This window comes from Malaclemys terrapin, chromosome 5 (genome assembly GCF_027887155.1).
Source record: "Malaclemys terrapin pileata isolate rMalTer1 chromosome 5, rMalTer1.hap1, whole genome shotgun sequence".
In the NCBI taxonomy this organism is placed as follows: Eukaryota; Metazoa; Chordata; order Testudines; family Emydidae; genus Malaclemys; species Malaclemys terrapin.
This window is the reverse complement of record NC_071509.1, coordinates 5,874,932-5,895,044: the sequence shown is the minus strand read 5'-3', so window position 1 is coordinate 5,895,044 and position 20,113 is coordinate 5,874,932. Positions and strand designations below refer to the sequence as shown.

Here is a 20,113-nt window from a genome sequence, read left to right as displayed (position 1 = left end):
GAAGCTGTTCTAGACTTGATTTTAACAAATAGGGAGGAACTCGTTGAGAATGTGAAAGTAGAAGGCAGCCTGGGTGAAAGTGATCATGAAATCATAGAGTTTGCAATTCTAAGGAAGGGTAGAAGGGAGAACAGCAAAATAGAGACAATGGATTTCAGGAAGGCAGATTTTGGGAAGCTCAGAGAGCTGATAGGTAAGGTCCCATGGGAATCAAGACTGAGGGGAAAAACAACTGAGGAGAGTTGGCAGTTTTTCAAAGGGACACTATTAAGGGCCCAAAAGCAAGCTATTCCGCTGGTTAGGAAAGATAGAAAATGTGGCAAAAGACCACCTTGGCTTAACCACGAGATCTTGCACGATCTAAAAAATAAAAAGGAGTCATATAAAAAATGGAAACTAGGACAGATTACAAAGGATGAATATAGGCAAACAACACAGAAATGCAGGGGCAAGATTAGAAAGGCAAAGGCACAAAATGAGCTCAAACTAGCTACGGGAATAAAAGGAAACAAGAAGACTTTTTATCAATACATTAGAAGCAAGAGGAAGACCAAAGACAGGGTAGGCCCACTGCTTAGTGAAGAGGGAGAAACAGTAACAGGAAACTTGGAAATGGCGGAGATGCTTAATGACTTCTTTGTTTCGGTCTTCACCGAGAAGTCTGAAGGAATGCCTAACATAGTGAATGCTAATGGGAAGGGGGTAGGTTTAGCGGATAAAATAAAAAAAGAACAAGTTAAAAATCACTTAGAAAAGTTAGATGCCTGCAAGTCACCTGGGCCTGATGAAATGCATCCTAGAATACTCAAGGAGCTAATAGAGGAGGTATCTGAGCCTCTAGCTATTATCTTTGGAAAGTCATGGGAGACGGGAGAGATTCCAGAAGACTGGAAAAGGGCAAATATAGTGCCCATCTATAAAAAGGGAAATAAAAACAACCCAGGAAACTACAGACCAGTTAGTTTAACTTCTGTGCCAGGGAAGATAATGGAGCAAGTAATTAAGGAAATCATCTGCAAACACTTGGAAGGTGGTAAGGTGATAGGGAACAGCCAGCATGGATTTGTGAAGAACAAATCATGTCAAACCAATCTGATAGCTTTCTTTGATAGGATAACGAGCCTTGTGGATAAGGGTGAAGCGGTGGATGTGGTATACCTAGACTTTAGTAAGGCATTTGATACGGTCTCGCATGATATTCTTATCGATAAACTAGGCAAATACAAATTAGATGGGGCTACTATAAGGTGGGTGCATAACTGGCTGGATAACCGTACTCAGAGAGTTGTTATTAATGGTTCCCAATCCTGCTGGAAAGGCGTAACGAGTGGGGTTCCGCAGGGGTCTGTTTTGGGACCGGCTCTGTTCAATATCTTCATCAACGACTTAGATATTGGCATAGAAAGTACGCTTATTAAGTTTGCGGATGATACCAAACTGGGAGGGATTGCAACTACTTTGGAGGACAGGGTCATAATTCAAAATGATCTGGACAAATTGGAGTAATGGGCTGAGGTAAACAGGATGAAGTTTAACAAAGACAAATGCAAAGTGTTCCACTTAGGAAGGAAAAATCAATTTCACACATACAGAATGGGAAAAGACTGTCTAGGAAGGAGTACGGCAGAAAGGGATCTAGGGGTTATAGTGGACCACAAGCTAAATATGAGTCAACAGTGTGATGCTGTTGCAAAAAAAGCAAACATGATTCTGGGATGCATTAACAGGTGTGTTGTGAGCAAGACACGAGAAGTCATTCTTCCGCTCTACTCTGCTCTGGTTAGGCCTCAGCTGGAGTATTGTGTCCAGTTCTGGGCACCGTATTTTAAAAAAGATGTGGAGAAATTGGAAAGGGTCCAAAGAAGAGCAACAAGAATGATTAAAGGTCTTGAGAACATGACCTATGAAGGAAGGCTGAAAGAACTGGGTTTGTTTAGTTTGGAAAAGAGAAGACTGAGAGGGGACATGATAGCAGTTTTCAGGTATCTAAAAGGGTGTCATAAGGAGGAGGGAGAGAACTTGTTCACCTTAGCCTCTAAGGATAGAACCAGAAACAATGGGTTTAAACTGCAGCAAGGGAGGTCTAGGTTGGACATTAGGAAAAAGTTCCTAACTGTCAGGGTGGTTAAACACTGGAACAAATTGCCTAGGGAGGTTGTGGAATCTCCGTCTCTGGAGATATTTAAGAGTAGGTTAGATAAATGTCTATCAGGGATGGTCTAGACAGTATTTGGTCCTGCCATGCGGGCAGGGGACTGGACTCGATGACCTCTCGAGGTCCCTTCCAGTCCTATAATCTATGAATCTATGAATCTATGCCTAGCAGCCCTAGTGTGACAATCAGAACACCAAGGTGGAAACAAGGGGGCTGAACCCCCACAAAATAAGCAATTGAATCAATTGGTTGTACACAATGTGATTATGTATGTAAAAATGTCAATTAAGGTCTTTTATGAAAGCAGGTAATATTATGAATGTGGTGGTCATTAGGAGATACATATACAGGCTGATTAGGAATGTAGGCTTGTATATGTGTGCAAAAAAGTGTAACTGCAGTGCAACTTCAGCATCACAACTTCAGTATCACTTCACAACAGGGCGGTGAGCAGCCAGGTAGGAGGGGCTGCCTCCCCACCCAGATGATACTACCACCAAGTGTGATACTACCACTGACCCAGGAACCTATCCTTGTAACAAAGCCCGATGCCAACTCTGTTCACATATCTATTCAAGTGACATCATCATAGGACCTAATCACATCAGCCATACCATCAGGGGCTCGTTCACCTGCACATCTACCAATGTGATATATGCCATCATGTGCCAGCAATGCCCCTCTGCCATGTACATTGGCCAAACCGGACAGTCTCTACGCAAAAGAATTAATGGACACAAATCTGACATCAGGAATCATAATACTCAAAAACCAGTGGGAGAACACTTTAACCTGTCTGGTCATTCAATGTCAGACCTGCGGGTGGCTATCTTACAACAGAAAAACTTCAAAAACAGACTCCAACGAGAGACTGCTGAGCTGGAATTGATATGCAAACTAGACACAATCAACACAGGATTGAATAAGGACTGGGAATGTCTGAGCCATTACAAACATTGAATCTATCTCCCCTTGTAAGTATTCTCACAATTCTTATCAAACTGTCTGTACTGGGCTAGCTTGATTATCACTTCAAAAGTTTTTTTTCCTCTTACTTAATTGGCCTCTCACAGTTGGTAAGACAACTCCCACCTGTTTATGCTCTCTGTATGTGTGTATATATATCTCCTCAATATTTATTCCACTCTATATGCATCCGAAGAAGTGGGCTGTAGCCCACGAAAGCTTATGCTCTAATGAATTTGTTAGTCTCTAAGGTGCCACAAGTACTCCTGTTCTTTTTGCGGATACAGACTAACGCGGCTGCTACTCTGAAACCTGAATCAAGTGTGATGGGTTCGGTCACAGAGACCTCCTTGGGACTGTCACCTGATGTGCTGAAATTACCTCTGAGCCTGTTTTCCCTGCCAGCTTGGGACTCCAGAACCCTGCCTTGTTGAGCCAGGCACACTAGCCTGCTGCAACACAGACCCAGGGTCTGATCCATGCCCCCAAAGCTGCAGATTTAACTGAAAACAGCTCAGCTGGTTACCTATCTCCAGCACCCAGACACCCAGTTCCCAATGGGATCCAAACCACAACTAAATCCATTTTACTCTGTATAAAGCTTATACAGGATAAATTCATAAATTGTCCGTCCTCTATAACACTGATAGAGAGTCCCCAAACATCTGGAATGTGGTCTCTAAGGTACCCTGATCCCAGACAACTGAGGAAGTTCAGCAGACTAGAGACGAAAGGATCATGCCCAGGGTTCAGTATTTATAGCTCTCTAGCAGACTGACAAGCGTCCTCACAGAAACTGTCACAGCAGAGCTTTCCTCTGAGGAAGAATAGACAAGGCAACTAGTTTGTGGACCTTTGCTTTGAAGTTAAACTTCTATTTCCTATGCATACACAGGTAAACTAGAACAGGAGTACCTGTGGCACCTTAGAGACTAACAAATTTATTTCACGAAAGCTTATGCTCAAACACATTTGTTAGTCTCTAAGGTGCCACAAGGAGTCCTGTTCTTTTTGCGGATACAGACTAACACGGCTGCTACTCTGAAACAGGTAAACGAGTTAAACTCATTTACATAAAGCAATTAGCTGGTCCTCCATTATAAACAGAGAGAGTGAAGCTGAAGACAATGTAGGTAACTCTATTAGGTTCCTGCAGTGTCTCAAATCTTTGATCTTAAGGTTAACTGAGCCCAGTCACATACATAATATAAGGCAATTAAGACATAAAAAGGATTTAGCATCTAAAAGCTAATTTGGTTACACTGCTAAAACTTCTAACAGGAAATAGGTAAACATGAACAAATACACTTAGCATCTACCCTTGATTTCTATTACTACAAATGGATGGGTTGATGATTGCTGGTATAGTACAATGCTTCTCAACCAGGGGTACATGTATGCATGTTCCCTGGGGGTACTCAGAGCTCTTCCAGGGGGTTCATCTTATCTAGATATTTGCCTAGTTTTACAACAGGCTACAGAAAAAGCACTAGTGAAGTCAGTACAAACTAAAATTTCATACAATGACTTATTTTATTCTGCTCTGTATATACTATATGCTGAAATACAAGTACAATATTTATATTCCAATCATTTTATTTGATAACTATACGGTAAAAATGAGAAAGTCAGCAATTTTTCAGTACTAGTGTGCTGGGACACTTTTGTATTTTTATGTCTGATTTTGTAAGCAAGTCGTTTTTAAGTGAGGTGAGACTTGGGATACGCAAGACAAATCAGACTCCTGAAAAGGGTACAGTCATCTGGAAAGGTTGACAGCCACTGGTCTAGTACATCTCTTTGAAATTCACATGCACGTGAACTGTCCTGATACAATCGTAATGCCTCTTGTTAAGTTGTTATGAGTCAGACCCAGGTTGGCTGGGTTGCCAGTGTCACACCGGGAAATTGGTCAGAGGCAATAGGTAACAGGAATCCGAAAAAGGAATTAAAGCCTGAGGTTGCGTCTGTCTGTTTGTTTTCTGTGTAACTTGTCTGTGTTTGCTCTCTCTCCTATTTCATCTCTGAATCTGTGATTTTCCTATTAAATAAACGTTGTGTTTATTTTTACCCCAAGTAGTCTCTGGTGCACAAAGTGTGTGTGCCAAAGTGAACTAAGGAGGGGGCTGTTTTCACATCTTCTGGGAGCTAGAGGGGGAAAGTCCGAGTGTCTGGTATTTAAGAACTCGAGGTAGAGGGAACTGGGGAGATGGGACCAGAAGGGCTACTGGGGTCACCCTGCCAGGAGTAACTGGGCTGGTGGAAGCCAAGGTGAGACCTTTATGCTTGTAGGCTGACTACTGGTGTCAGAGTTCAGAGTCATCACAGTGTAGCTTTAAGTCATCCAAAGTTACAAGGCAGGTGGTGACAGAACCTCTTAGTGGACTGGGTGATCCCCAAAACGTCACACCCGGACATGGACCGGGATCCTATTGGGCTAGATGCTGTACAAACACAGAACAAAACGACAGGAGACACAGTCTGGTCAGCTGTGTGGCCTTGGGCAAATCACTTCCCCGCTCTGTGCCTCAGTTTCTCCATCTGAGAAACAGGGATAACGATACTGGCTTTCTCTTATGAAGTCCTTTGGGATCCACAGGTGAAACTATAACAGAGCTGGGTATTGTTATTATTTAGCTCCTAGGGCTCTTTTCATATCCCTAAGAGCTTCAGAGCTAAATCATGCCGAGTTAGTGTCTCTCTTTAAGAGGCACAATACTGCAAGGGTGTAGTAATATCCCACTGCTCCATTGCTGGGTGTGGCGAGAAGCCCTCCTGCCCCCCAATCCTCAGATAGGGAAGAGGTTTGTGGGGCCCTGACAATCACTCCTGTCCAGTGACTTGTGCTGCAAGGAGAGGCTAAAAACAGCTGTTTATAGCAGGGCCTACACGGCCAGTAACTGGGCATCACACTGGCTGGGCTAATTTCTTAAATGGCTGGTAGGATGTTGGATGATTGTTTTAAGCAGTGAGGAAGGATGGTCTTTGGGGGTCAGGACCTGGGACTCAGGAGGGGTGAAGTTAGCAGTACGGCCTACCCTCAAAGTTCAAAAACCACGAGGCAGACCCCGAACAATCACGATTGGCCCCAAAGCCAGGAGATGTCTTTTTACAATAATTGTACTTGTGGCACCTTAAAGACTAACAAATTTATTTGAGCGTAAGCTTTCATGAGCTACAGCCCACTTCATTGGATGCATGTAGTGGAAAATACAGTCAGAAGATATATATATACACAGAACATGAAACAATGGGTGTTACCATACACACTATAAGGAAAGTGATCAGTTAAGGTGAGCTATTATCAGCAGGAGAGAAAAAGAACCATTTGTAGTGGTAATGAAAATGGCCCATTTCCAGCAATTGACAAGGAGATGTGAGGAACCGTAGGGGGAGCGGAAAATAAGCATGGGGAAATAGTTTTACTTTGTGTAATAGCCCATCCACTCCCAGTCTTTATTCAAGCCTAATTTAATGGTGTCCAATTTGCAAATTAATTCCAATTCAGCAGTCTCTCCTTGGAGTCTGTTTTTGAAGTTTTGTTGTTGTAATATTGCGACTTTTAGGACTGTAATTGAGTGACCAGGGAGATTCAAGTGTTTTCCAACTGGTTTTGGAATGTTATAATTCTTGACGTCTGATTTGTGTCCATTTATTCTTTTACGTAGCGACTGTCCAGTCTGGCCAATGTACATGGCAGAGGGGCATTGCTGGCACATGATGGCATCTATCACATTGGTAGATGTGCAGGTGAACAAGTCCTTGCTTACAGATAGCCCCCAAACCTGAAGCAAATACTCACCAGCCACCACACACCACACAACAAAAACACTAACCCAGGAACCAAGCCTGGCAACAAAGCCTGTTGCCAACTCTGTCCACATATCTATTCAGGGGACACCATCATAGGACCTAATCACATCAGCCGCACCATAAGGGGCTCGTTCACCTGCACATCTACCAATGTGAGATACTGATGCACGGCTTAGGTAAGTGAAGACACACCTGAACCTTTAGGGCATGTACCTAAAAGGCTCTCTATGCACTTAAGCAGTGCCTCCACTGTAGCACTGTTTTTAGCAGTGCAGTGTCCTGCTGACAGTGTCTTTCCCTGCCGCAGGGGAAGGCTCCAGCACTGGGAAAAGGCTCCAGCAGCTCCCCGCTCCCAGTGCCTTTCCCCACTGCAGGCTGCTGCCAGAGCCTTTCCACACCGCCTCTCCCGGCCAGAGCCTTTCACTGCTACATACAGCTACACACCACAGTGTGGTGGTCACAGGCTGGTTTTCACCACGTGTAGCTACACCTACCCTATGCACCACCGCCAGCAGTGGGCAATATAATCATAGCCTAAGTGGGTGAGTCACCTGTCTGTTTCCTAGACTCAGGAGGTCAGACTAAGTGATCACAAAGATTATTTCCGACGTCAAAGTCTATGAAATCCCAGGTGCTCACTAGTTTGCAGGATCAGGGCCTGGCACATTAGAAATGCCTAGAGTTTTCCAGGCCATCTCTTAATGTAGATATATTTCCATATTTGGACTTTAAAGGTAACAGACAGTGATACTTGCAGTGTTCTAAGGAGAGTACAAAAAACCCAGGGCAAAATCCTGGGCTTCTCAAATTGTGGAGGTAAATACGTGGTTGCACAGGTGGTGTCAGAGAGAGGGCTTTGGATTCTTCGACCATGGGATATTGTTCCAGGAAGAAGGATCACTAGGAAGTGATGGGATTCATCTAATGAAGAGAGGGAGGATTATCTTCGCAGGCAGGCTGGCTAACCTAGTGAGGAGGGCTTTAAACTAGGTTTGCCAGGGGATGGAGACCTAAGCCCTGAAGTAAGTGGGGAAGTGGGATACTGGGAGGAAATGCAAGGAGGAGGGTGCAACAGGGGAGGCCTCCTGATTCATACTGAGAAAGAAGGGCAATCGGCTAGTTATCTTAGGTGCCTGTACATGAACGCAAGAAGCCTGGGAAACAAGCAGGAAGAATTGAAGTCCTGGCACAGTCAAAGAACTATGATGTGATTGGAATAACAGAGACTCGGTGGGATAACTCACATGACTGGAGTACTGTCATGGATGGGTATAAACTGTTCAGGAAGGACAGGCAGGGGAGAAAAGGTGGAGGAGTTGCACTGTATGTAAGAGAGCAGTATGATCGCTCAGAGCTCCAGTATGAAACTGGAGAAAAGCCAGTTGAGAGTCTTTGGGTTAAGTTTAGACGCGAGAGCAACAGGTGATGTCATGGTGGGTGTGTGCTATGGACCACCAGACTAGGAGGATGAGGTGGATGAGGCTCTCTTCGGACAACTAACAGAAGTTTCCAGATCACAGGCCCTGATTCACATGGGGGACTTCAATCACCCTGACATCTGCTAGGAGAGCAATACAGCAGTGCACAGACAATCCAGGAAGTTTTTGGGGACAACTTCCTTGTGCAAGTACTGGAGAAACCAACTAGGGGGCGTACTCCTCTTGATCTGCGGCTCACAAACAGGGAAGAATTGGTAGGGGAAGTAAAAGTGGGTGGCAGCCTGTACAGCAGTGACCATGAGATGGTTGAGTTCAGGATCTTGACAAAAGGAAGAAAGGAGAGCAGCAGAATAGGGACCCTGGACTTCGGGAAAGCAGACTTCGACTCCCTTAGGGCAGGATCCCCTGGGAGGGTCTGATGGGCAGGATCCCCTGGGAGGCTAATATGAGGGGGAAAGGAGGCCAGGAGAGTTGGCTGTATTTTAAAGAAACCTTATTGAGGGCACAGGAACAAACCATCCTGATGTGCAGAAAGAATAGCAAATATGGCAGGTGACCAGTTTGGCTTAACAGAGAAATCATCAGTGAGCTTAAACACAAAAAGGAAGCTTACAAGAAGTGGAAACTTGGACAGATGACTAGGGAGGAATATAAAAATATTGCTCAAGCATGCAGGGGTGTAATCAAGAAGACCAAAGTACAGTTGGAGTTGCAGCTAGCATGGGATGTTAAGAGTAACAAGAAGGGTTTCTACAGGTAGGTTAGAACAAAAAGAAGGTATGGGAAAGTGTGGGCCCCTTACTGAATGGGGGAGACAACCTAGTAACAGAGGATGTGGAAAAAGCTGAAGTACTCAATGCTTTTTTTGCCTCGGTCTTCACAGATAAGGTCAGCTCCCACACTGCTGCACTGGACAGCACAGTATGGGAAGGAGATAAGTAGCCCTCAGTGGTGAAAGAACAGGTTAAGGACTATTTAGAAATGCTGGACATACACAAGTCCATGGGGCTGGATGCAATGCATCCGAGGGTGAGGAGGGAGTTGGCTGATGTGATTGCAGAGCCATTGGCCATTATCTTTGAAAACTCGTGGCGATCGGGGAAGGTCCCGGATGATTGGAAAACAGCAAATATAGTGCCGATCTTTAAAAAAAGGGAAGGAGGAGAATCTGGGAAACTACAGACCAGTCAGCCTCACCTCAGTCCTCAGAAAAATCATGGAGCAGGTCCTCAAGGAATCAATTTTGAAGCACTTGGACGAGAAGAAGGTGATCAGGAACAGTCAACATGGATTCACCAAGGGCAAGTCATGCCTGACCAACCGGATTGCCTTCTATGATGAGATAACTGGCTCTTTGGATATGGGGAAAGTGGTGGATGTGATATACCTTGACTTTAGCAAAGCTTTTGATACGGTCTCCCACAGTGTTCTTGCCAGCAAGTTAAAGAAGTATGGATTGGATGAATGGACTAGAAGGTGGATAGAAAGCTGGCTAGATCATCAGGCTCAATGGGTAGCGATCAATGGCTCGATGTCTAGTTGGCAGCCGGTATCAAGCAGAGTGCTCCAGGGGTCGGTCCTGGGGCTGGTTTTGTTCAACATCTTCATTAATGATCTGGACAATGGGATAGATTGCACCCTCAGCAAGTTCGTGGATGACACTAAGCTGGGGGAGAGGTAGATATGCTGGAGGGTAGGGATAGGGTCCAGAGTGACCTAGACAAAAGAAATCTGATGAGGTTCAACAAGGACAAGTGCAGAATCCTGCACTTAGGCTGGAAGAATTTGAGGCACTGCTACAGGGGACCGACTGGCTAAGCAGCAGTTCTGCAGAAAAGGACCTGGTGATTACAGTGGATGAGAAGCTGGATATGAGTCAATAGTGTGCCCTTGTTGCCAAGAAGGCCAAGGGCATTTTGGGCTCCATTAGTAGGAGGATTGCCACAGATCGAGGGAAGTGATTATTCCCCTCTATTCAGCATGGATGAGGGCACATCTGGAGTATTGTGTCAATTTTTGGGCCCCCTACTACACAAAGGATGTGGACAAATTGGAGAGAGTCCAGCGGAGGGCAATGAAAATGATTAGGGGGCTGGGGCACATGACTTACGAGGAGAGGCTAAGGGAACTGGGCTTATTTAGTCTGCAGAAGAGAAGAGTGAAGGGGGATTTGATAGCAGCCTTCAAATACCTGAAAGGGGGATTCCAAAGAGAATGAAGCTTGGATGTTCTCAGTGGTGGCAGATGACAGAACAAGGAGCAATGGTCTCAAGTTGCAGTGGGGGAGGTCTAGGTTGGATATTAGGAAACACTATTTCACTAGGAGGGTGGTGAAGCACTGGAATGGGTTATCTAGGGAGGTGGAGGAATCTCCATCCTTAGAGGTTTTTAAAGCCCAGCTTGCCAAAGCGCTGGCTGAAATGATTTAGTTAGGGGTTGGTCCTGCTTTGAGCAGGGGGTTGGACTACATGACCTCCTGAGGACTCTTCCAACCCCAGTCTTCTATGATTCTGTGATTATGTAGCTTTTGCAGAGCAAGAAGAAATCACTGAACTCACCACCTCTAAGGTGGAAAATGGCAGCTGTCTAACAGTGTGATGCAACACTAATCAGCAGTTTAGTAGAGGAAGTGATGAAGAACGCCATGCCCAGCTGTAAATGCAGTGGGCACAATTAAGAATGCAGAATATTGGCCACGCCTCTGCAGCTGACAGCCTTACATGTGTGAATATAAATGGCCACGAGTGGTTGGGACTTTGCTATTACATCTCATTTAAAATATGTTACCTCCTCCAGCATCTCGCCCTCTAACATTGGGCTGGAGAACTGATCCATAACTAGGCCCAAGTGCCTGCTGAATGACCACTCGAACGTCACACTTCTTTGCACTTTTATCGCCGCTTTCAGCCAAAGAGCTCGATGCGCTTTACAAATGTGAACATTGCCAACCTCCCTGCAACGTGGGTAAGCGCGATCAGACACATTTAAAAGTACTCGCCCAAGGGTAACACTGTGAGTCACTGGAAGAGCCAGGAATAGTTTCCAATCGCCCATTCCACAACACTGCTTCACTCTGCAGCTAACGTCAGTGCATACAGTGCATTGCACCAGATATGGCCCAGTCTGAAATGCTGGTTATGGCACGTGCTGCAGACATCAAGCACCGGGAGGGACTTCCTCTCCCAGAGAACGTGCTCTGACATTGGCTTGTCAGGTGTATTCACCTCACCGCTCTGTGCCTCAGTTTTCTCATTTATCAAATGGGGATAACAATACGCACTTATTTTTTCAAGTGCTTTGAGCTCCACTGATGAAAAGCCAGGGATTATTATGATTGTCATTATGCTATATAAAGATAAATCATTATGCGTTATCATTATGGGGCACCCGGCATTGGCTGCTGTCGGAAGACAGGATACTGGGCTAGATGGACCTTTGGTCTGACCCAGTATGGCCGTTCTTATCTTCTTCTTTTAAAATTTGATCTCTTAAAAAATTCCACTGACATTTTTTTGACCCACTTAGTATTGGCACATGTGACCAAATGCCCCCACTGCACTGCCCCGTGCGTCTGGCACATCTGCCTGGGAAGTGGCACAACAAAACACCAGAACTTGGTGAGAGAATCTCAGCCCTGGCCAGAACCCTGCTGTCACACAACATCTGTTATGGGTGTGAGCAGGGAAGAGGTAGACTTAGGGCTGGATTCTGCACACAACATCTCAGAGGCGCTGGACTTGATCCTGTGCTGGGCAGACGCAGAGCAATGCCAGGTATATGAGCAGGATAGGAAGTACAAGGGACCTCCACGTTACTGGCTGCCTAGCAGAATCCTCTCTCACACCCGGTCCCATTTACCTTGGGAGTGAAGGAGACAGCAGGCAGGGAGCCTGTCATATACTAAAGATCAATGCCAGGGATTTAAACCTAATATTTCACCTGATTTGTACCCAGCTGTGCCTATCGTCCAGACTGCCACTGGAGTGCAAAATCCTTGCTCAACCTGCTGCATGCACAAGGATTTGCAGGATCAAGAGGAAAGTAAGTGTTGAGTATTATTATTATGGGTATTATTACTGTATGGGCTCCTTAAATAATCTAACACCACTGGTGGAATAAAACCCCACACCCTGTCTTCTTCTTTCCCTTCTGGTGGAAAACTCATCAGGGTTAGCGGGGATAGTGTTCTGAAGGGAGGACTGATCGCTCAGTGGTTACAGGCTTAGGGCATCTGCCCAAGCTGTATTAGCCCTTAGTCCAAGTCCCTGCTCTGCTCTAGGCTGTAGGACCTTGGGCTAGTTGCTCTACTTCCCCATCTGTAAAATGGAGCTAAAGCATTTCCCTGTGTTATGAGGTTAAATACATTAAGCTGCGAACAGCTCAGGAGGGCCCTACAAGTACCCCAGAGAAGCAGCCGTGCTCTGAGCTGTGCATTGTCTGTGGCTGAGAGGAAGCCAGAGGTGATGGAAATGCGATCAGGCTCTTTGAGTCACTACTAACCCCAGTGATTCAAATTTTAAACTATCCTCCTTCCATTGTATATTCTGACTGTGCATCTGGAGCCAAACCCTCCCTGACCCAAATACACACATACTTCAAACCAGGCAGCGGGGAAGCAATGAACTCTTTGCTGGGCTGGGGAATGAAAGCAAATTAGGGGAAATGAGTGAGATGTTTTTGTTCATTGGGAATCTGCTTGTTAGATGTTAATCACATGACAATACAACCGGCACAATCCCTCCTCCACTAAATCAAAGCCAATGCAGAATGCCAGCAGGGGCGTAGCTTAATGCAAAAATCTCCCTCAGGAAGGGCGGAAGGGGATAGCAAACCCAACATCTTTCATGCTTCTAGAAGCAACAAGAGCAACAACATAGGTACACATGGCAGGGGGGGAAAGAGCATAAGGTGAATAGAAGCCTGGATCTGGAATAACAGCTCCCCACATTGGGAGCAAAGCCAAGGCCTTTAAGGAATTGCATAATGATGCAGTGGAAAGTCTATTCTGTCAGGGCCTGATCCCGAGAGGTACTGAGCCCTTTACTCAGTGGGCGTTGAGCATCAAACCCTAAGCATGGCACCCCCTTTGTGTGCCTGTAACATTGGGAACACACGTGTTTATGAATGCAGGGCCAGTGTGTACATGGAAGAGGTGGCTGGTTCCATGTGCACGTGTGTCTGAAAGACGCCATTGGAGGTGTGGCAATGATTTAGTCGGGGATTGGTCCTGCTTTGAGCAGGGGGTTGGACTAGATGACCTCCTGCGGTCCCTTCCAACCCTGATATACTATGGTTCTATGAAAGCTCTAAGTGTGTGTGTGTAAATATACAAATACCGCTCTTCCATTAACTGGAGCCCTAAATACACCCACTTGGCGGAGCCATGATTCACGGCTGTCGCTGCCTAGCCCACATTTCTCCCTCCCTCCAGCTGAGTGAGCCGAAAGCCAAGCTGGGATCCCCCAGCAGCCTTTGGCGTCGCCTCCATCAGGGAACCCCTGCTCCAGATGTGCCAGCTGGGGAAGAATTCGCCCTGTGCCTCCTGCCACTCACGTGCCCGTCCTCCGGGGGCCGGGGGGAGGCTGCATCTGGGGGTCTCACTTTTCCTGTCCTGGGGGGCGGCAAGCCCAGCTCGGCTGAGTAGATTCACAGCCTTTGGGGCGGTTGGCACTCCCGGGTGGCTGCTGGATCACGGTATTGTTATTATGGAAAGGCAGGAAAGGAAAAAACGGGGAGGGGGGGGGAGAAGAGCTGGCAAAACGTCACAAGGAGAGATTTCCTTATTGGGACTCCCTAGCCTACATCCTGAGTCCATCTATGGGCATTTACGTCACAGCCCGCCTCACTGGGGGCTCCAGAAAAGGAAGCGGCGCGGCGCGGCGGAAGATCAGAGGCAGCCCGGCTGCAGGTATAAAAGGCGCCGCAGCGCTGGGAGCCGGGAGTCCCCGCCAAGCCCTGAGCGCACCCGGGCACCGGCCTGGGCAGGAGACCGCCGCGGCGCGCAGGGGCTGGAGCCGCGATCGGGAGCGGGACCGAGCTGGGGACTTTCCCGGCAGTCCCACCCCCCCCTTCCTCCCCGAGCCTGGGCTCGCCGGAGATGTTGAGCGTGATGGATTTCTCCTGCCAGGACTCGCTGTATTCCAAGTGCCAGGAGAGCTGCGAGCTCAAAGCCGGGGAGCACCCGGGCTCGGGCCCGCAAGAGCAGCAATTTGGGGCAGGGCAGCAGAGGGAGGCGGCGGCCGATTTCCTCGGAGGTAAGAGACCCCCCCCCCGCTCCCCTTCAACTTGTAGCCAAGCAGGATTGGGGGGGATCCGGCTTCCGAGCAGCTGAGCCCGCAAGTGACCCTGCGGCGTTGAAAGAGGACCAGGGCGCTGGCTAAGCGAGAGTGGCCCTTGGTCATGACCCAAAGCTGAGTAATCCCTGCGCAGGGCCTGCCCCAGAGATCCCGGGCGGGTGGGGATGGGGCCGGGGGCACGCTGCTCTCCTGCGGCTGTGGCACGGTTTGAAAGCCATGCCGCGTGCGTGAGACACCGCGATGCGTTATATAACACGGCTGGGCTGGGAGTTTCTGCATGGACCGCTCTCGCCTCGCTATTTATACAGCCCGGTCTGTATGCCCCGCCCCCTAGCCAAGCAAGGTCTCTAACCAGCTTTTGTTTCCCCTTTTAATTCCCAGGTGAATTCATGGGGTCCACAATCAACGGGGAAACGGCCGATTACTTCTTCCTAGGCAGCCAGCCAGCCCCCTCGCTCAGCTACACGGGCAGCTTTTTCATCAAGGCGATGCCGGAGCAACCCCAGGACCAGGAATCCCTCTTCAACTTGATGTCGGGCATCCTGGGCCTCTCTCCTTTCCCTGGCTCCGAAGGCCACCAGAGACAACTGGACTCTCTCTACTCGGTTCCAGACGCCCTTCAGAACCACTTGGACCTTTACTCCAGCTGCCAGCCGGAACTGAATCTCTCTGTCCAGCCCCCCTTCGCCGAGCAGGGCTACCCCGCCTTCCCCACCCTGGAGAACGCGCCCCCAGTCCAAACCTCCCCGACCGTAGGAAGCTCCGCGCAGTGTCTCTTTGAGGCAAAACTGTTGGAAAACAAGCAGGACATTAAGATTCCCCCCATGGCTCCAGCCCTGGACAAATTCAAGGTTTCCTGCTCCCAATGGGAGCCCCTCGCTCAACCTCAGAACTACTTGCCAGATGGCTACCAGTCCCCTGAGTCCTTCCAGCCCCCGGAAAGTAGCCAAGCCATGTTCCACCCCCTCGGATCCAAAATCGAAAACGTGTTGTCCGTCAGCTGCCGGTCCGAGCTCAACAGCCTGTCTGAAGCCTCGGGGACCTACAGCAACAGCTTAGGTTTCAGTTGCGAGCCGGAAAGTTTTCAGAATCTCAACAGCCAGGGGCAGATCCCCAGCGACTTCGGGGAGGCCAAGAGCCATCCCCTCCCACCGCAGTTACTGCAGGACTTCGACTCCTCCTTGGCCCCACCCGAGGTCGTTCCAAGCTTAATGAACCCAACCGAGCTCCTCCACCGCCACCAGTCCCCGTCAGTCCCTACCGCAGACTTCCTGGCCCAACCCTCCACCTCCTCAGCCAACGCTCTCCTCTCCACCCACCCCCACCTCCTAAGCGAGCCCAAGAAGAGAACCCGCAGGAACAAATGCTTCTGCCCCAAGCCGCACGAGAAATCCTTCACCTGCCCCGTGGAGAACTGCATCCGGAGTTTCGCCAGGTCGGACGAGCTCAACCGGCACCTCCGGATCCACACGGGCCACAAGCCTTTCCAGTGCCGCATCTGCCTGCGGAACTTCAGCCGCAGCGACCACCTCACCACCCACATCCGGACGCACACCGGGGAGAAGCCCTTCTCCTGTGACATCTGTGGCCGCCGGTTTGCCAGGAGCGACGAGAAGAAGCGACACAGCAAGGTCCATTTGAAGCAGAAAGCGAGGACCGAGGAGAAGCTCCGAGGCCTCGGCTTCTATGCGGTGGGGCTGTCCTTTGGCACACTCTAAAGCCCAACTGGGAGCCCTGATGGATGTCGTTTTCTGGGGTGAGCCCGGGCACCTCTTGCTGAAGGGATCAGGCTGGAGAGTCCACCTCCAAATAGCTCCTTCGTGGCAGTGGCAAAGATCACGACAATTGGTGGTGTGGGCAGGGATCGCTCCATCTAGCGATTCCTTCTGCCCAGGAGAGAAGGCGCTTTAGATGTACATAAGTGAAAGGCACCACACCGGCTCCGATGGGCTCCAGGGGCGATGCACAATCGTCTGTGCCGTGTCACTGCTGGAGTAAGCCAAGAGGTCTCGGAAGTGAAGGAGAGAGAGGAATAATCCGTGCTCCAGGCAGTCACGCTGTTTCAGCACCACGCGGAGTGGACAGCTCCCGCTAGCGGCGTTGCTGCGCGGGGCAAAGGACCTTTGCAAACTGCAGTTTATAACTTCAGTTTCAAGAAAGAGAAACGTGCATAAAGAAACCCGCCCACGTTTTAGACGAAGAACAAGATGCATTTGTACTAAACTGAATCCGATTTACCTGGCCAAGCACTTTACACGAACTCCCTGAACAATCCAGTGTAAGAACGGTTCTCCTGGCGAAACTGCACCAGAAGTGACGGCTGGGGGGCGTGGGGGAGCAAAATGGATGCGATCAACATGACGAACGGACGTGTTAATTGAAGACAGGTGTTATTTGACCAACTTTGGTTTATAATGTTTTGTACAGAACTATGGCTGGTGGGGGGTCCCCCCCTGTAAATATTTCTCTTTGTAAAAAACAGAACCGATCAGGAATATTACAAAGCTGTGTTTATTTTTGCAATTAAAAAGTTTGTTCTACTCTAGAAATCGTTTTTTGCATTTTTTTTCTTTTGAAACCCTATACGGTTGCGTGTCAATCCTTTTGATCTGTAGATCTCCCATGACCTTACAAAGATGGCTCGATATCCTACAGAGATAGGAACTGAATCCCACAGAGACCGGTTCTGAGAACTGTGCTTCACCAACTCCTCAAATTGGCCCATTGAAATCAGTGAGGACTAAAGTACTAATTAGCATGCTGAAGGCAGCAGTATCTACCCCAGGGGAGTTAAGAACTTGCCCATGGTCACACATCCCATCAGTGGCAGAGTCAGGAATAGAACAGTTTCCCTAGCTCAGAGTTATGCTCTGTCTCCTGTACCTGAAGCAACCTCTAAACAAAATCCTTGTTTTAAAAGGAGACTCGTGTTCTTCCCCTTGGGATTATCTAGAAGGGAATATGAAATGAGCCGTCTGTCAGCTAGTACTGAATACAAAGGGCATGTGTGTACCAAGATCACTCAGCAAGCTGTGGGCATCATTAAAGGTCTGCTTCTCATGGCCACAACGGGCATGCCTCTGCTCCCTGCCAGAGTGGGAGCCAAAGCCCAGTGAAGTCCCTGAGTAGCTTCCCGTAGCATTTCGTGGGCTTCGGCTCATACCCCCAAAGGAGCCCAGATCTTTGCCAAGTCCCCCCCCCCGATAACAGACCTGTTGCTGCATGTAGTGAGGGGGCGTGGCCTTCTCCTGAGACTGACTAGGAGGAAGCCTGATCCACCCCCTGGTGGATGGAGCTGGGCAACCAATGTGTCTGCCCCACCCAAAAGCAGAGAGGCGGGAGAAGAAACTTAAAAGGTGGGCCCTGCAGCTCAACGGGAGGGGAGGTGGTGAAGGAGACAGACATGCCCCGGCCGTTGCTGAGTCCCATGCCTGAGGACAAGCCCAGCACCCCAGAGGACCCTGAAGGACTGCCAGGTCAACCAGACGATGGGAGCAGGAGACGGAGGATGCCTAGTGAGCTGAGATACACGGCAGCGGGGTTGTAGGGAGTAGCCCACAGACACCAGAGAATAGTCCAGTTGTGTGGCCAGAACACTGATCAGTGTGTTGTGGTGGGATCCCAGCTGACCCAGTGGGGGAGCCCTCCGCCACTGTCAGGGCCCTGGGCTGGGACCCAGTGGAGTAGGGTGGGCCTGGGTCCCCCTTCTCCCTGTGGCCACCCTGCCTCTGGGGTGGCTGCCTGTCCACCTTAGGCCAAGAGGCCTGCATTTGTCCTCTGAGTGCCTTAGACTGCTTATAGCTGTGCCTTGCCAGAGGCATTGGAGCCCTAGAGATGGCTTATAGCTCTACCCTACCAGAGGGGACAGAGCCCTATAGACTGTTGTTGCTCCACCTGCCTGAGGGTCTGAGCTCCCTAGACTGCTTACTGCCCGGCCCCTTCCAGGGGGCCAGAAACTCATAGTCTGCTGGCGGCTTGGCCCTGCCCACAGGCCAAAACCTCCTAGACCGCTTGTTGCTCTGTCCCACCTGGGTGGGAGGGAGCAGAGCCCGAAGAGCGCTAATTCCCCTTTAAGCTTTCCTGGACAGCCATGCGCTAGCGTGGGGGCGTGGTCCCTGCTGAGACTGATGGGGTGGGACGACCACTAACCATTTCACCGCAGCAAGGCCACTGGGGGGGGGTTCTGTTTAGAACACACACCCCCAGATAACACAGCTTGTTCTGCTTGCAGCCTCTCCAGTTGCTGATCAGAGTGGCCCCAGCATTAGCTAGGATCTGCCTGGCTCCGTTCCTCTTGTTGCCAAGGAGGAACCGGAGCAAATAAGCTGGGAGGGGCTGGTGAGAAATGTCAGGAACTTACGCAATTGACTAAACCCCTATTTACTCATTTAACATGGGGCATTGCTGCCTGCTGCTGTCAGCCCCAGGGTCATCAGTACGGATTTAAAATCACCCCAAGGGAGGAAGGACATGTGACCACTCGCCCTGCCCAGGCCTACTGCAAAGTCCTCAGTGAGCTCCTGCCTGTTAGTGTGAACTGGGATTCTTTGTCTCTAGACCTTCAATGGGGGGGAAATCCTGGCACTCTACCCTGGCACCAAAGGCTTTCAATTCTCCAAAGCCAAAGGGGAAGTCCGACCCAGGGCACTGGCATGGTGGTACAGGGCCTTTCCCCTCTGGGCTGGTCGCTCTTTCTATAGCATCTGTTACCACTGTAGTTGAGCATCCTCCCAGGAGGGCGGGGCTGTTATGCCCGGCTGGGGAACTGAGGCACTGCCCAAGGTCCCACAGGGAATCAAATTCAGGTCACCTAAACCCAGGCTAGTGGTCTAGCCCCCTGTAGTGGGGCAGAGGAGGGGTTAAAGCAGGCTGGAGGGAGCCGGTGAAGAACCTGGCCAATCAGAGAAGGGCAGAAAGGCAGCCCATCAGGGCCAGACTGGGCCCTATATAAAGGCCGGAAAGCAGAGGAGATGTCAGTCTCTTCCTGACAAGCAAGGGAGAAGGACTGGCTCCCTGTAGACAAAGCACCTAGACTAGAACGGTGCTGAGCAGGCTCGAGGAGCAGAGAGAGCTCCGGCCTGTTACCTGCCAGGTGGTGGCCCCTGACAAAAAGGGCAAGAAGGTGCACAGGCCAAGGGGAAGTGGCCCAGGGTACACAAGGAGAAGAGAGGATTGAAGGAGGGCAGTGGGAGGCTGCTGCTAGAGGGTCCCTGGGTCGGGACCCAGAGTAGCGGGCGGGCCTAGGTCCTCCCCTCCCCCCCTTACACCACACCTTACTATGGAGGACCATGGCTGATGGACTGTGCCTTGTCCCTGAGGCAAGGGACTAGACTTTGGGGTGGCAGATGGCCACAAAGGCAGGTGTAGACTGAGAATTGCTGATACCTCCAGAAGGGGGGAGAATAGAGTAGGGGCACACCTGGAGGGCTGTGTCCAGAGGAGGA

The 20,113-nt window shown here is 49.4% G+C and overlaps 1 protein-coding gene across 1 annotated transcript; it reads left to right on the top strand.

Moving 5' to 3' along the window:
• The first annotated feature begins 14,405 nt into the window (after positions 1–14,405).
• On the top strand, positions 14,406–17,204 carry EGR4 (early growth response 4). The gene is made up of 2 exons (XM_054030448.1): positions 14,406–14,627; positions 15,051–17,204. The coding sequence occupies exons 1-2, from the start codon at positions 14,471–14,473 to the stop codon at positions 16,385–16,387; spliced, it is 1,494 nt and encodes a 497-aa protein (XP_053886423.1). The 5' UTR covers positions 14,406–14,470; the 3' UTR covers positions 16,388–17,204.
• The last annotated feature ends 2,909 nt before the right edge of the window (positions 17,205–20,113 follow it).